Raw genomic sequence first — 14,585 nt, forward strand, 5'->3', positions numbered from 1 at the left:
TTTAAATTTCATCATGTACATTGTCTTCTAGCTTTCTGGTATGTACATGTATGTTACTCTGTATGAAACTACATTTACATCATGTTCTACCTGTCTAGTATGTACATACAGTGGCTAGTAAAAGCATTTGGACACTTTAAACTTTGGTAAAGCATAAGAAAGTTCTTTAGGTTATTTCATAAAATGCCCCTCCAACGTAAAACCTTATATTAACCTTTCCACCCTTTTCCCCATTCCTCTTCTAGCACAACATCAACCTGATGGTAGACTCAACCAGACTGCACTTAGGGTACTATAAAGCACAGAGGTGGAAATGGTGGAGGTGGAGTTTACAGCTGGTCTTCTTACAGGGGTGTCAGTGAGCTTGTGTTCATTGATGGGATCATGAACTGAAAAGGCTTTTTGGATGCAAACCTGGAGAAACGCCATGCGCACTATTAGAAGTATAGGTTCTGTGCAGGTACATCTTCCAGTTATCAATGTACAAACAATGTTAATATGTCCTCAAAAGTACAACAGCAGTTTTAACGTCCAATTGTGCACCTTAAAGTTTTTCCCAGGTGAAAAGTGGATAGAATGTGTGGAGTCTTAGAAAATATCATTTCAATAGATTATGGTACAGTTATGTCCTCTGACTAAAGGTGCTCTTGAGGGTGTCCTCAATGTACTCTTGAGTGTCCCCCCCCAGTGGCAGTTTCAAACCTTTTTTCTGAGAGTGTAATATGTTATAATTGTGAGAAAGTTTTTTATAATTATGACCTAAAATCTTACGATTATAAAACACTAAGTTGTAATTAAGATACTAAGTCGTAACTTATGAGATTGTAAGTCCTAATTATGAGAAACCTTCTCTATATTATTAGATCTCATTATTGTAGGACAGCAAGTCATAATTGAGGTACTAAGTTATAATTATGAGATCAGAATTTCATTATTATGACACAAAGCCATAATTAGGATTGTGTGACAGAAAGTCATAATTATGACTTTAAGTGGTGATTATGAAATACTAAGTCATAATTTTTAAATTGGTCTTATTGTTATAAGATAGCAAGTCATAATTATGAGATGCTAAGCCATAGTTATGGGAAATGTTCCTGTTTATTTACTACCCACTACTTTTTCAGTGGTGAAAACATCTTTTGAAAAAAATATTTCTCCAAAAATATTGTTCCACAGCAGCTGCCCTTAATGATGTGTGAATATTTAAGGAAGACTGGACTAATAGAAATACTCCACAATTGCTTTAAATATTAACTTCCCTTAAAAGTTGAGAACATTTTTGCTTTCTCCTGTAAAGTCACAATTTTGATGATCTATGTTAAACCACATGCTATTTAAAATGATTACAGCACAGAGTTGCCAGCGTTGGTGAGTTGACTGGACTGATGTTATCAATGGTATATGCGTCTATTATATCTATTGTTCCACAGCTTAAAACAGTAATTGGAATCAGAGCTCATAGTCATTGCATTTTAGCTTGTGAACCAGTCTACAAATACAGTAGTTAATACAAAGGAAACATATGCTTTTGATGGAAGGAGAGGTAATTAGTGTTGGCAGCAGATAACAAGGGTATGAAGTTAAATCTAACAGGAGTTTAAACTTTAGTGTGTCTGTAGCTGAGCTGGAGAACTTCACCCATATTACAATGGAACACTATCACAGTGATCTTGGTGTAAGAGGGAACCCTGATGGTCCAGTTTTCTTAAGCTGTTCCTATATTAAAAAAAAGGTGGCGCTGTGTGAGAACCAGTTGTGTTTTTGATAACCTAAGGTATAACGCAACTGAATGTCAACATGCAGAAAGAACAGAAATAGTCACTTACTAGTTTGTTCCTGGCATGTAAATTGATTGGCTGTTGAGTAAAGGCTCAAAAGTGTGAGAGGTGGCAACCATGCATAATGAAAAAATATAGCCTAATACTAAATAAACTTGATATTTGATAGTGCACCATCTGATGTAATGACAAAAACACGGGTGATGTAACTGACCAGAAAGTTAGCATGTTAAAAGAAATTGGTGGAGGTAATGATTGTAGGGGTCTGAGCCAGACAAAAGTCTTCTCTAAATATATGAATATTTCTCAAATTATTATAGAATATTCTATGCGTAAATAAAGACTACAAGATACTATAAAGGGCATTTCATGTCCAAAACATTTGTGCAATCAGCAAGTAATAAGTAGAACAAGAAGTTTCTGTAAGTGAAGGTGAAGAAATGCTACAATGCTGTGGGAATTACCCAACGACTGATTTAATATTACATACACTGCGCCATCACTGGCTTTTGCATTAGTGATTTCTCAGGACTGACCTGTAACCTAGCAACCAGCGTTTCCCGTAGAAAATGATTAAGCCGCCTTCGTTCTCATTCCGAGCACGAGCCGCTGATAGATTTCTCCCCAGGACTGACACTTTCCCCCGCAGCATGTTCCCCACAGTGCCAACATGCCCCATGCAATATGCAAAAATGAATTTGCCAGCCGTGCTCTCGGCCTTTGAGAACTTGAATGGCATTGGTGGTGCAGAAAGTTAGGGCACTACAGCAGGTGAGGAGCAGCATGTGGACACTTCATGACTACTGGAGTGATGCTGCATTTCTGCAGTGTGTCGAAATCTCTGGAAGCTATCTCTCCACTCCTCCCTCAAAGCCGGCACTCAGTTTAGGGATTGGGGCTCTGCTCTCGTTTACTTTGACTTTTTCTTTTTTCTTTTCTCTCTCTCACTGCATTATCATTTGAACTGTTAACTGTGTTTTTATGGCTTCTGTGATGAAATATGATGAAATACGATGTCCACATCAACAGTCAAGCTTTCAAATAGAGCCTGTTATTTTGTTGCTGTATGTTTGTTTATATTCCAATTTTTATGTATTTACATGGTTATTACTATCTTATTACATAGGTACACACTAAACTATGGTTACATTCTGGATCAGCAGGTTTAAGTCTGCCGTTCTGGCTTATTTCCATTTGTTTAGATGTCAAGCAATAACAAAAACTTGGCAAAAATGTAAATGACAAAAAAAAGTTCTTTCTGAACATATACAGAAACAACACATTTTAAACGTAATAAAACGCCTCCTTTTCTTCTTGGGATGATCAGTTTAGAATCCACATTTGTGACAGAAACTGTCTGCTTGATTTAAGGAGTGGAGAGTGAATATAAAATGACACCCTGCTTTTGTTAATGCCAGAGATAACTGACACCTATAAGGATTTACTGCTGCATAAATGATTCGTTTATAGCAACTTAAAACAGTTATTGTCAAATAAATCTATAAACCTGGAGATCTACATGTGTACTAAGGCAAATCATCATTTATGGCTCATTAGATGATAGTTTGGTCTCCAACAGACCAAAACGCTGGGATCAAAGTGGTTATAATCAGCTGCCATCAGTCTGGATAAGTAAATATTTATAAGCTAGCAGGTGTAGCGAGATGTTGTATTGAGACCAAAGCAGTGGAGCACTTGCTGACCTTGGCCTGACACCGTTCCGAATGCCGTGTAATCAGCAGCATCGTGACGGACTGGCTTAACTGCCTTAACCAATTCACCATTCATTTAATTATGGCAAGATGCCAGCGTCCTAATGCACGTTGTTTTGTGAAGAGCTGGTTTCAGACCCCACTTGACTGCGCGGCGCTTCTGGATCCCGCTAGATTCTCAGTAAGCTTGATCAGATTCAATTACCCATTAAATAGAAAACCAAAAAATCAATGCTGTACAATTTAGCAGGCAAACAGAATTACACTGTTTAATTGTTTTAAAATCAATGTTTTCTGTGCTTTAACCAAACAGTGTAAGAGGCATATGAGTTCATACTTAAATGTTGTAGTTATGGATTAGCATTTGAGGACACTGAGGTCTTGCATGCTTGTACTTTCGATCATGATTGTAGAATGCAGACGCGATACTGTTTTACCTGAGTAAGGCCACCTTCCCCAGCAGTGAAGTAATAATGTATTATAGCGCGAATACAAACAAACATGCACTGACACCCAAGGCATTAGTCACACACATACAGACTACATGAACTGTGACCTACACTTTGCTATGAGTTATTTCTTCCGCATCCCCTGCAGTTTGTGAATATGAAGCAGGTGACACTCTATATGTTATCTAAAACTTTTGCTAGCTCATTATAATTGGATTCTCCAGTACATTTATTGCTTTCCTCATAGTCTGCTTCCCCACAGTTCTGTTTCATGCCTCGGCGTCTCCGTGCACATTGTTAAGTTTTCTCAATAACAGATATAGGGGTCCCTTGGGGCCCATTGCTGCAGCTAGAGGATTCATTGAAGAATACGGCTGAAGGATTGCAATTTCTTCTGAGCAGCATCTCCTTTTCTTTCTCTCTCTTTTTTTTTCCCTGGACATGGTGCTGTCTGAATGTGCTGGAAAGCCTTGCAGTGAGAAAGTTTAGGCCAGGCTGCTGTGTTTTTAGCTCAGTAGGATATCTGATATTGAGTCTGAGGGAAAGACTCAGAGGATAAAGACTCAGAGCTAGTAAAAAAAAAGATAACTTCAAAATGAAAAGTGGAGGTTTGGATATTAGGAAGAGAATGAAGACCAGGTGTGTGAAGGCATGATAAAGAATAGCTATTACTTTTAATAAAAAGAAGGTAGTTATAAAAACAATCGGGTGCTACAGTTCTGCACAATTTAAGCATTTGGCATTTCAGGCACCTCTGAATTATTCTGCATACTCTACTATCACATAGACTGGCACTGATTCTTTTATTTTACAGCTTGTATCTGGGTACACAGGTTACAGTATTCAGCATCCCATCATATAGAATTATAAAAATATACATTTTGATTAAAAAAGATAAAACCTCTATAAAAAGTAACAGAGAGATTTCCTTTTGACTAAAGGTGCAAAATGCAGTTGTGTCTTTATGGTGGTAAATATTGCCACCAAAACTACATACATATTAGGGCTGTATGATGTGGAAAGAGAACTGTAGCGAATTAGGATTGTCACCATTACTCTGTTACATTCTCACTTTATCGGCTTGTGGTTTAGTTTGTAATCTGACTGATACGCAGAGTTTCCACAGACCATTATGAAGCCGTATTTAACAGATTCCTGTTAATGCTTCAAATATTCGTGGTTAGGAAGAGCTGGCTTTAGTAGCATTAAACCCTGCACTGAAATACTAGCAGAAATGATCATTAACACAGCAGTGATACTCCAACTACTTAAAACACTTAAAACTAAACCTTTTGTTGATTCTTGCAAATACCCTGATAATACAGTTTAAATAACGTGTATGTGATACCATGTACAGGTTTTTAGGCCACCTGAGAAAATTAGAATTAAAAAGCTGGTTATGTGGTCAGCAAAAACCCTAATATTAGAATAACTACAAAAAATAGTTATTTTGTGTATATGAATGTATCTGTTCAATCATTTCCAAACCTCTCCTTGTGAAAGCACAGTGTAACTGTAGTTATCATCTAGGTCTGGTTTGGCTAATCATTTGTTCATCTTGCTCAATCAGGTGTGCTGGTGATGAACTTTGTTCGTCAAACTAGCTTACACGATATCAACAACTTTTCTTTATGTTTTAAATAAATTCTCTTTACTTTTTACTGTATTTATGTTTATTTGTATTTATTCTAATGACATATGATGAGATAAATAAGACTAAGACTTTTGGACAGAACTGTATCTATATATATATATATATATATATATATATATATATATATACTGCAATATGTACTGCTACAGATAAGCCCTTATCTGCAAGTTGTGCAAACCCATTTTTAAATGTTTGGCCTCTGGTTTAAAAATAAACAAAACAAAAAGATTATCAAAATAATGGTTACTCAGTAGATATAGACTTAATTGTGATCAGATTGCTTCATATTGTGATTGATCTTCTAATTTAATACACTGGAACCCTTGATATTTTATCCAGTATTATTATCAGTATCATTATTTACATTGGCTTATATTAATGCCTCAAATCATCAAAATGACCCTGAAACATTCTTTCAGAGCACTTTGTTAGAGAGCTAATTTAAATATTGAAGCCTTCTGAGATACCATCAATATCGCAATGACGAATAACGAATAATGCGCCGCCCTAATATGTTTGTACTCATAAGCATCTGCAAGTTTGTGTTCTATATCTGCAGAAGTAGCGCCACACCCGCCAGTGTCCATTTGGATGGATTCTCTTTGGTTTTCAGGTTGAACGTCCACACATACGTAGGCCCCCTCTGTCTGGTCTTGTAGACGGGACACTGGTACACGTTCCGTGTCTCCTGCTTGTCCACAGGGACGGCCTTGATGAAGATGACTGGGACGGCAGGTGTCAGCTCTTTCAGACGGGCGTCCACCATGACTCCAGCCTGCAGGACACACAGAGTACACAGTGCGTTCTTCAGTGCTGTTGAGATATCAGGTAGTGCTGCTTTGAATGGATTTGTGCAGGGTTTATGATGCGGCATTAATGTGTGCTTTATCAGGCACATGACGTTTAAAAAAAAAAGAAAAGAACAACTGCTAAGTCACATAACTCTGCAAACATGCTGGAGTGAAAATTAATTTCTGTTAAGTCCCTTAAAAGTAGCTTCAATTAATCTTGGCAAGGAGCTTTTTCCTTTCTTTCCGAAAGATTTCTGCATTAATCCCATGGTCTCCTTGAACAAGTGAAAGTTAATGCATTTGAAATTGAAATCGGCTTGCCTTTCACATTCCTCAGACATTCTGCGGAGCGACGGTTTATTATTTTTCGCTAATTAATCCTCTTGCAGCCCACGGATGACAGGCAGGAGCTGGACGCCTCGCAGTATTAAAAGGGACAAATGCAAACAGTGTTGACATTGCGGTGGTCCATAGAGGACGCTGTTCATGAGTTCCCCTTCACTTGGCACCCTAATGACATCGCCACCCAGCCGAAACTTTATCTTTGAAAGAATGCAAATGATCGAAGCTTCTGAGGATTAGATTTTAAAAGCTTCCTCAAAATAATGCGACTTAGTTTACATTAGGCTGCATTTCAACATACGTTGAAAGTAATGCATTAGAATTTACCTGATTGAAATGTGTACATTCTACATTAATATATCACATCAACACAGTTATTACCAAGATTAAGCAAACAAAAAGTAAACATCTATGCTGATGTGATATATTTTAGACAGGTGAAAGTGATTTTAATTAATTACAGAACTGTGAAATAATCAGAGACCACACTTTATTTATTTAATTTCTAGTGAAAACAGCCATGAAGTACAAGCTATTTTTCAGCATCAGCTGAAAAAAAAGCAGACACCTGAGAATATTAGACATAATAGGCTATTTATCTCAGCCCAGTTTCCAAAAGCATCTTAATGTTAGGATGATGTTAAGGGAGTGTTCAGTGTGATGCCTGCTCTAACATTTTCGAATCACCTTTGTGCCGAGGTGCTTATGCTTACTGCCCTGGGCTGTAGTATTTATTTTCTCAAAAAAGCAGTAATACTGGAATAAACACAAACAATATGAATACGAATAAGTAGTGATTTACATGTATCAATGTGTTTGTTTAACCTCTTGTCTGGCAGCTCAGTATTAATTGTGGTTATCCTCCAACACCTGGTTTGGCTAATCATTGCTTCATTAAGATGAATCAGGTGTGCTAGTAATGAAACTGAACACATGCTTGTGGTCACTGAGGAGAAATCCTGAACCAAACTTTGTTCTTCAAATTAGCTCACAAGACTTTTCAAAAGAAGAAATTCTTGTGACTCTATTTCTGTTTATGTCTATCTATTCTAATGATATATGCTGGCTTTACAAGCATAAATACACTTACTGCTGAGATTAATGGTTTAGGTGACAGACTTTTGCAGAGTACTGTATATTTAACAGAAACTACACAGAAACCTCAACAACTAAATTTATCACTTTTCATATTTCAGTATTCAGTGTGTCTGCCCACTGCCTTTATTACAGTGTCCATTATTTGCAGGAGACTTGCTTTCAGTTTTTCAAAGAAATCTGCAGGGACATTTTTCCACACTTCGAAAGTTCAGTCCAAAGTCTGTTAGATTTTATGCCTCTTACACCCAAGTAATCCCAAAGACACTCAGTAATGCTGAGGTCTGGACTCTGTTGTGGTCAATCCAAGCAACATCTTGCTTGTTTTGCCAATTTTCCTTTTTCTAACAGCTTCTTGACATGTACACATCTTTTCGGACTCATAGTAGTGTTGTCTTCTCACAGTGGAAGGATGGACAGAAACACCTAAGATTTGTTACAGATCTGAAGCAAGAGTGGAGTTAATTTCCTAACTATTACTACTATCTCCTAACTATTTCTACTACTACTACAAGCCCAATTCCAATGAAGTTGGGACGTTGTGTAAAACATAAATAAAAACAGAATATGATGATTTGCAAATCCTTTTCACCCTATATTCAACTGAATACACTACAAAGACAAGATATTTAATGTTCAAACAGATAAACTTGATTGTTTTTTGCAAATATTCACTCATTTTGAATTTGATGCCTACAACACATTCCAAAGAAGTTGGGACAGGGGCATGTTTACCACTGTGTTACACCACCTTTCCTTTTAACAACACTCAATAAGCGTTTGGGAACTGAGGACACTAATTGTTGAAGCTTTGTAGGTGGAATGCTTTCCCATTCTTACTTGATGTACAACTTCAGTTGTTCAACAGTCCGGCGTCTCCGTTGTCATATTTTGTGCTTCATAATCCGCCACACATTTTTAATGGGAGACACTCTTTTACTACGAAGCCACGCTGTTGTAATACGTGCAGAATGTGGCTTGGCATTGTCTTGCTGAAATAAGCAGGACGCCCCTTGGATGGCAGCATATGTTGCTCCAAAACCTGTATGTACCTTTCAGCATTAATGGTGCCTTCACAAATGTGCAAGTTACCCATGCCATGGGCACTAACACACCCCCACACCATCAGAGATGCTGGCTTTTGAACTTTGCACTGATAAAAATACGGACAGTCCTTTTCCTCTTTGGCCCAGAGGACACGACGTCCATGATTTCCAAAAACAATTTGAAATGTGGACTCGTCAGACCACAGGACACTTTCACTTTGCGTCAGTCCATCTCAGATGAGCTTGGGCCCAGAGAAGCCGGCGGCGTTTCTGGGTGTTGTTGAAATACGGCTTTCGCTTTGCATGGCAGAGTTTTAACTTGCACTTGTAGATGGAGCGACGAACTGTGTTCACTGACAGTGATTTTCTGAAGTGTTCCTGAGCCCATGTGGTAATATCCATTACAGAATGATGTCGGTTTTTAATGCAGTGCCACCTGGGGGATCGAAGGTCACGGACATTCAATGTTGGTTTTCTGCCTTGCCGCTTACTTGCAGAGTAATCTTTTGATGATATTATGGACTGTAGATGATGAAATCCTGAAATTTCTTGCAACTGCACATTGAGAAACGTTGGTCTTAAGCTGTTGCACTATTTGCTCACGCAGTTGTTCACAAAGTGGTGAACCTCACCCCATCCTTGCTTGTGAACGACTGAGCTTTTCAGGGATGCTCCCTTTATACCCAATCATGACACTCACCTGTTTCCAATTAACCTGTTCACCTGTGGAATTTTCCAAACAGGTGTTCTTTGAGCATTCCTCAACTTTTTTCCCAGTCTTTTGTTGCCCCGTCCCAACTTCTTTGGAACATGTTGCAGGCGTCAAATTCAAAATGAGTGAATATTTGCAAAAAACAAAGTTTATCCATTTGTACATTAAATATCTTTGTAGTGTATTCATTTGAATATACGTTGAAAAGTATTTGCAAATCATCATATTCTGCTTTTATTTATGTTTTACACAACGTCCCAACTTCGTTGGAATTGGGGTTGTATTACTAACTACTTTTACTATTAGTATTAGTAGTATAATAGTTTGTAGGTAGTTTGACCAGATGATGATGGGTCCCCCCTTGTGAGCCTTGGTTCCTCCCAAGGTTTCTTCCTCAGCTCTGAGGGAGTTTTTCCTTGCCACTGCCCTGGCTTGCTCACCTTGGGGTTTTACATTTCTTGTTAAAACTTTGTCTTTTCTGGAATTCTGTGAAGCTGCTTTGTGATATCAATTGTAAAAAGCACTATACAAATACATTTGATTTGATTTGATTTGATTTGATTTTCTCCTCTTTCTCAAAGGTGAAAGCTTTTTCAGATGGTGACCGTTTTGGTGGTCTAAAAAGGTCTTGCATGGTTGTCCCATTTTAACTTCCCAGTTGTGGGAATTCCCACTTATCTTTGTTTGACTTTCCCCTTCCTTATGCAACTGGATAATCTAATTACCTCAGAAAAAAACTCCTGAAAAATGAACACCTCAGGGGCTGTTTTGACTAGATATCAAATAAATGAAGTCTGACCTCTGACTTCTGCACTGTACTGTATGTCTGAGGTGGACAGCATTATTATTGTACTAGAATGTTAAGAAGGATGTCTCAGATTGAAGGCTATCTCTTGAAGTGCGTCTTTTAACAACGTAGGGTGCTTAACATAAAGCCATCTAAAGTGGCACCTGCTAGGTGCTGTTTATTTGTAGTCGAAGTGTCTAGATGGCTGCACTGTGCACCTCTGGCACAATGGACCTTCATAGGGTCAGAGAAGACAGAGGACAGTAGAGCTGTGGAGGTGTCCCACAGACAAGAAAAGAGGCAAGATGGCACTTCAGGTTCTTTTAATTAGCTATCTCCATCCTCTCAGCCCTGTCATTACATCACTACACTAGTTTGCATGTTACAACCATGCAAGAGGTCTTGCATGGTTGTTAGGAGTCCCATTTTCTATGTATATTTTATACATTTTTTCAACTCCAGTTTTGCAAGCACACTTTCCTAATACAATTACATATAATTTGCTTAGAAATATCTCCTGAAAAAGAATGATGAAACCTGTTTTGTGATTTTTGCAGCACTATTAACTCAAAGCATCACTTTTTTGTGCAGTACATTGTCTATCACTGCATCTTTTGAAGGTACTGGCCATAAAGCAAGCAATAAGGGCCAGATTTGCCACATGACCAGCTAGGAGGCTGATTGGCAAGTATGTCTGGGAGAAATGCCAACAATCTCTTCAAATTGTGAGCATGCTCAGTTGCCTTCTGGAGGACCCAGAGTGATCAGCAGCAGTCACCTCTGCACTGAAAGCAGGGCTTTTACTCAACAGCCCATCGCAACTGCTCACCAAGCTTAAGGACCTTGAAAACGTTTATGGTTCAAATTTCGCAGAAATACTGGGTTTGATGTCATTTTGAATATGTCAAGAAAATCCTTCACATAAATGATAGCATTATCATAAATCTTTCTTTCCCAGCCATGCTGTTCCGGAGGCATCCATGCTTATTTATGCTTTCACAGTTGGATAAGCCGCAGAGTGGGTTTTTTCCCCATGGGGCATGCAGGCAAACCTGACTCTCAGTCTAAGTCCATTTAAGGTATAGGAGGAAAAACAGCAGAACTGCGGTAGCAATTAAAGTGAGTCTATGCTCAGTCTTCACATTCTGTAATTAAAAGCTGCCTTTAGAGACTCAGGAAAGCAGCACACATTTACATGCTCCTGTAAATGTAAAGAGCAAGCAGTGCAGCGTCCAGTCTTCTACCACATTAATCTACAGACGCGTGTAAACACCTCGTGAGCATGCAGAGTGTTTTAATATAGGAAGCGCTGAGCTGTAAAGATGGCATTCATTTAATTTTTTGTAGAAAAAAAAAGTAATTTAACTAATGTATCCAAATCAATTGGGTGATTAACCTTACAATGCTATTTAATATCCAGCTGGTGTCATTAAGAGACTCAGTTGGATTGAAACTTGGTTTCGAACTAGTGGGTTGAGAAACTCAAGTAACATTCTGCGTTTGTGTGTCTCTCCAGGGACGCAAGTGTCTGTGTGCACACTTTGCACAGTATGTGTGTTGCCCTTTTACACTGATCAAAAACCACAACCCACACTCATATACTAACCTTACAGAGGAAATAGCTTTTTTAAGTAGGTTTTTATGCTTCGATTGTCATTCAGAAATAAATGGCTTGCTGTTATATCCATGGCTGGCTACATGGTTTGTCACAACACAAGAATAATAAGCTGTAGCTTCAATCAACTGCATAAGAAACTCGAAAATAAAGGCATTTCTCAAAGGAGTCTTCCCATCTCATCAGAGTGTTGCATTCCATACTACATTAAACATTCCACAGAGTTCCACAGAATGCTCTACTTAACCCTTAAATGCATGCATGTCCCTAGTGACCTCATTTCCCCCCCTCTAGGTAGTCAATCTGCTAACCTTTTTTTTTTACCCAATATTTTCCCTAATTACATTATGGCCAATTCCACCACTCACATGATGCTACCAAGCTGGGAGGGTGAGAGCTAGCTTGTGCAGATTTTTCCTAATGCAGTGTCATCGGTCAGCTCAACACAGTTGGAGGAGAACTAACTGCCAATTCTGTTACATCAGCTGAAAGATGCCCATTTTGACTAGCATTCTGAGTGATGGGGTGAGGAAGGGCCATCCTATCCACCAAGACAGCAAGGCTAGTTATGCTCTCATTGTATTATAACATTTAGTTGGTCACTGTGCTAAAAGTATCCTTCATATTGCATTTCCATATTTGTCGTTTGTCGGTTTTTGACATAATTTGAAAATGTCTGTTGCCCTTTACAGTGTATGAAAATTTCATGATGACTAGACTACAAGAAACAGCCCAAAATGACCTGGAAAAAAGTCTGGTTCCATTGACTAGCATTAAAAGTAAAGTAGTTTTTTTCCTTCTCCTGTGAAGATATCATATTGGAGATATGAGGTTTTCTTCCCACAACTGCGATATGCACACTGTTACATACTCTGACTGTAATTTATCACATTAATGATAACTATTTTCACACTGCACAAATCTATATGCCTGCGTAGTAAAAAGGGCTGAATATCTATGAATTTAATGATTAAGTCAACTGGAGACTCAGCACAATTAGCTGCTCCTGCAGTTCCTCCCTTGCCTCTTACCTGCGTGTCCCAGCGGGCTCCCTCCATGAACAGGCCATGCACGTAGGCTCCCTCCCTTGGGGGTGAGCTGAAGTCTTCACGGCTCTTCTTGGTGACGTCACACTGCAGGCTCATCTTGTCCAACGGCCACTCGTTGCGGCGAGCCATGGACTGCATGATGGCCGTGAGGAAGGACTGTGGGTTGAAGAAGCCGGCCAGCCAGACAGCCGGGGGCAGGCTGAAGTCTGAGCTCCAGCTCTCCAGCTCACGGATTCGGTTCAACAGGTCAGTGAACCACAGCGCCAGACCGCACATGGACGGGTACGCCCGCTTCGTCCATGAGTCAGGCACCTGGTCCAGGTAGATGGCGTTCTGCAGGTTCTCCATGTCATTGGTCATCGTAAGCTCGCCCTGAGAAAAGATAGAATACTCATAGCTGGACAGCAGAAGGTAGCAGTTTGGAGACTCAAACATATTTAACTCATTGTGTGATTGCAATAAAAAAGGCCTTGTCTTGATTCATTTTAACTCCTGTGCTACTAATTAATTGACTGTTTCTTTGTTTGCTACATTTCAGTTTGAAAAGAAAATTGGCCATTGCTGGCCTTCATGGGGTTAATAACAGGGCAGAGTATTGCCAACTAGATATAATACTCATTGTGATGTGTCATAATCTTTATATCTAGATGCATTACAATATCACAGTTAGTTCACTATGATTACTGCTCAAAATAAAGTCTAAAATAATGCTGCATATAAACTTAACTCATATCTATATCTGAAATTGCACATATCTTTTTATTTTTATATTCTCTGAGCTTCCATGAGCACAGATCTGAGGAATTTCTTCAAATTATATGGCTAAAAGTTTTTGGCTTTAAAGTCTTTATCACTTATCACATTAAGTCGGGTCAGTCATATAGGACTCCCTTTTTTTTAACCAAAACAGAATTTGATTGCGAATAAGGATATGAAAATGACGTAATCAAAAACATTCAAATGGGTACTGTTAGATGTTCAACCAAGCTACAGCTACCAAACCAGCAGAGCATGTTTGATACTGGAACACAACAATGCGACAGTAAAAGGGGGGAGTTAGTAGTCTAACTGCTGAAATCCACTATTTTATTAGTATTACTATTAATGTAAATAATATCATTTTCACACTATTTTTTACTTAAGGCCCCCACTTTCAGAAAGGTTGGAAATTCCTGCTTTAGACTAATCAAAACATTATTGTACTAAATGTAGTTGCTAGACATGAATAGATTAAAAAAGAAAAACTTGCATTAAAGACTCTTTGGCTAACAAAACAGCCAGTCACCCAAATACAGAATTGCAGTATTTAATGTTGATGTTTGACTCAAATTCTATGGGTATAGAAGCTGTAGGATATGCCTAATGATATTTACCAGCCATTCGTAGCTCCTGACATCTATAGGTGTTGAGTATATACTTTATCTATTGACCAAACTATAGCAATAGATATGAATAAAGGTAAATAAATAAATAAACACTGATACAAGAGCTCAAAGTGTGGGTGCAACAGCATGACAAAGAGGACAGTGATTCAACGACTAAACTGAATCAG

At 38.5% G+C, this 14,585-nt stretch overlaps 1 protein-coding gene across 1 annotated transcript in view; it reads right to left on the minus strand.

Moving 5' to 3' along the window:
- Positions 1–4,597: 4,597 nt before the first annotated feature.
- Positions 4,598–14,585, minus strand: part of LOC108424873 (dynein heavy chain 9, axonemal) — a 167,439-nt gene continuing 157,451 nt past the window's right edge. The window contains exons 69-70 of the mRNA XM_017693145.2: positions 13,016–13,405; positions 4,598–6,371 (exon numbers count right to left, since the gene is read on the minus strand). Of these exons, the coding sequence (XP_017548634.2) occupies positions 6,144–6,371; positions 13,016–13,405 (618 nt within the window). The 3' untranslated portion in view covers positions 4,598–6,143. The remainder of the gene's footprint in view (positions 6,372–13,015; positions 13,406–14,585) is intronic.

Source organism: Pygocentrus nattereri, chromosome 13 (assembly GCF_015220715.1).
Source record: "Pygocentrus nattereri isolate fPygNat1 chromosome 13, fPygNat1.pri, whole genome shotgun sequence".
NCBI lineage: Eukaryota > Metazoa > Chordata > Actinopteri > Characiformes > Serrasalmidae > Pygocentrus > Pygocentrus nattereri.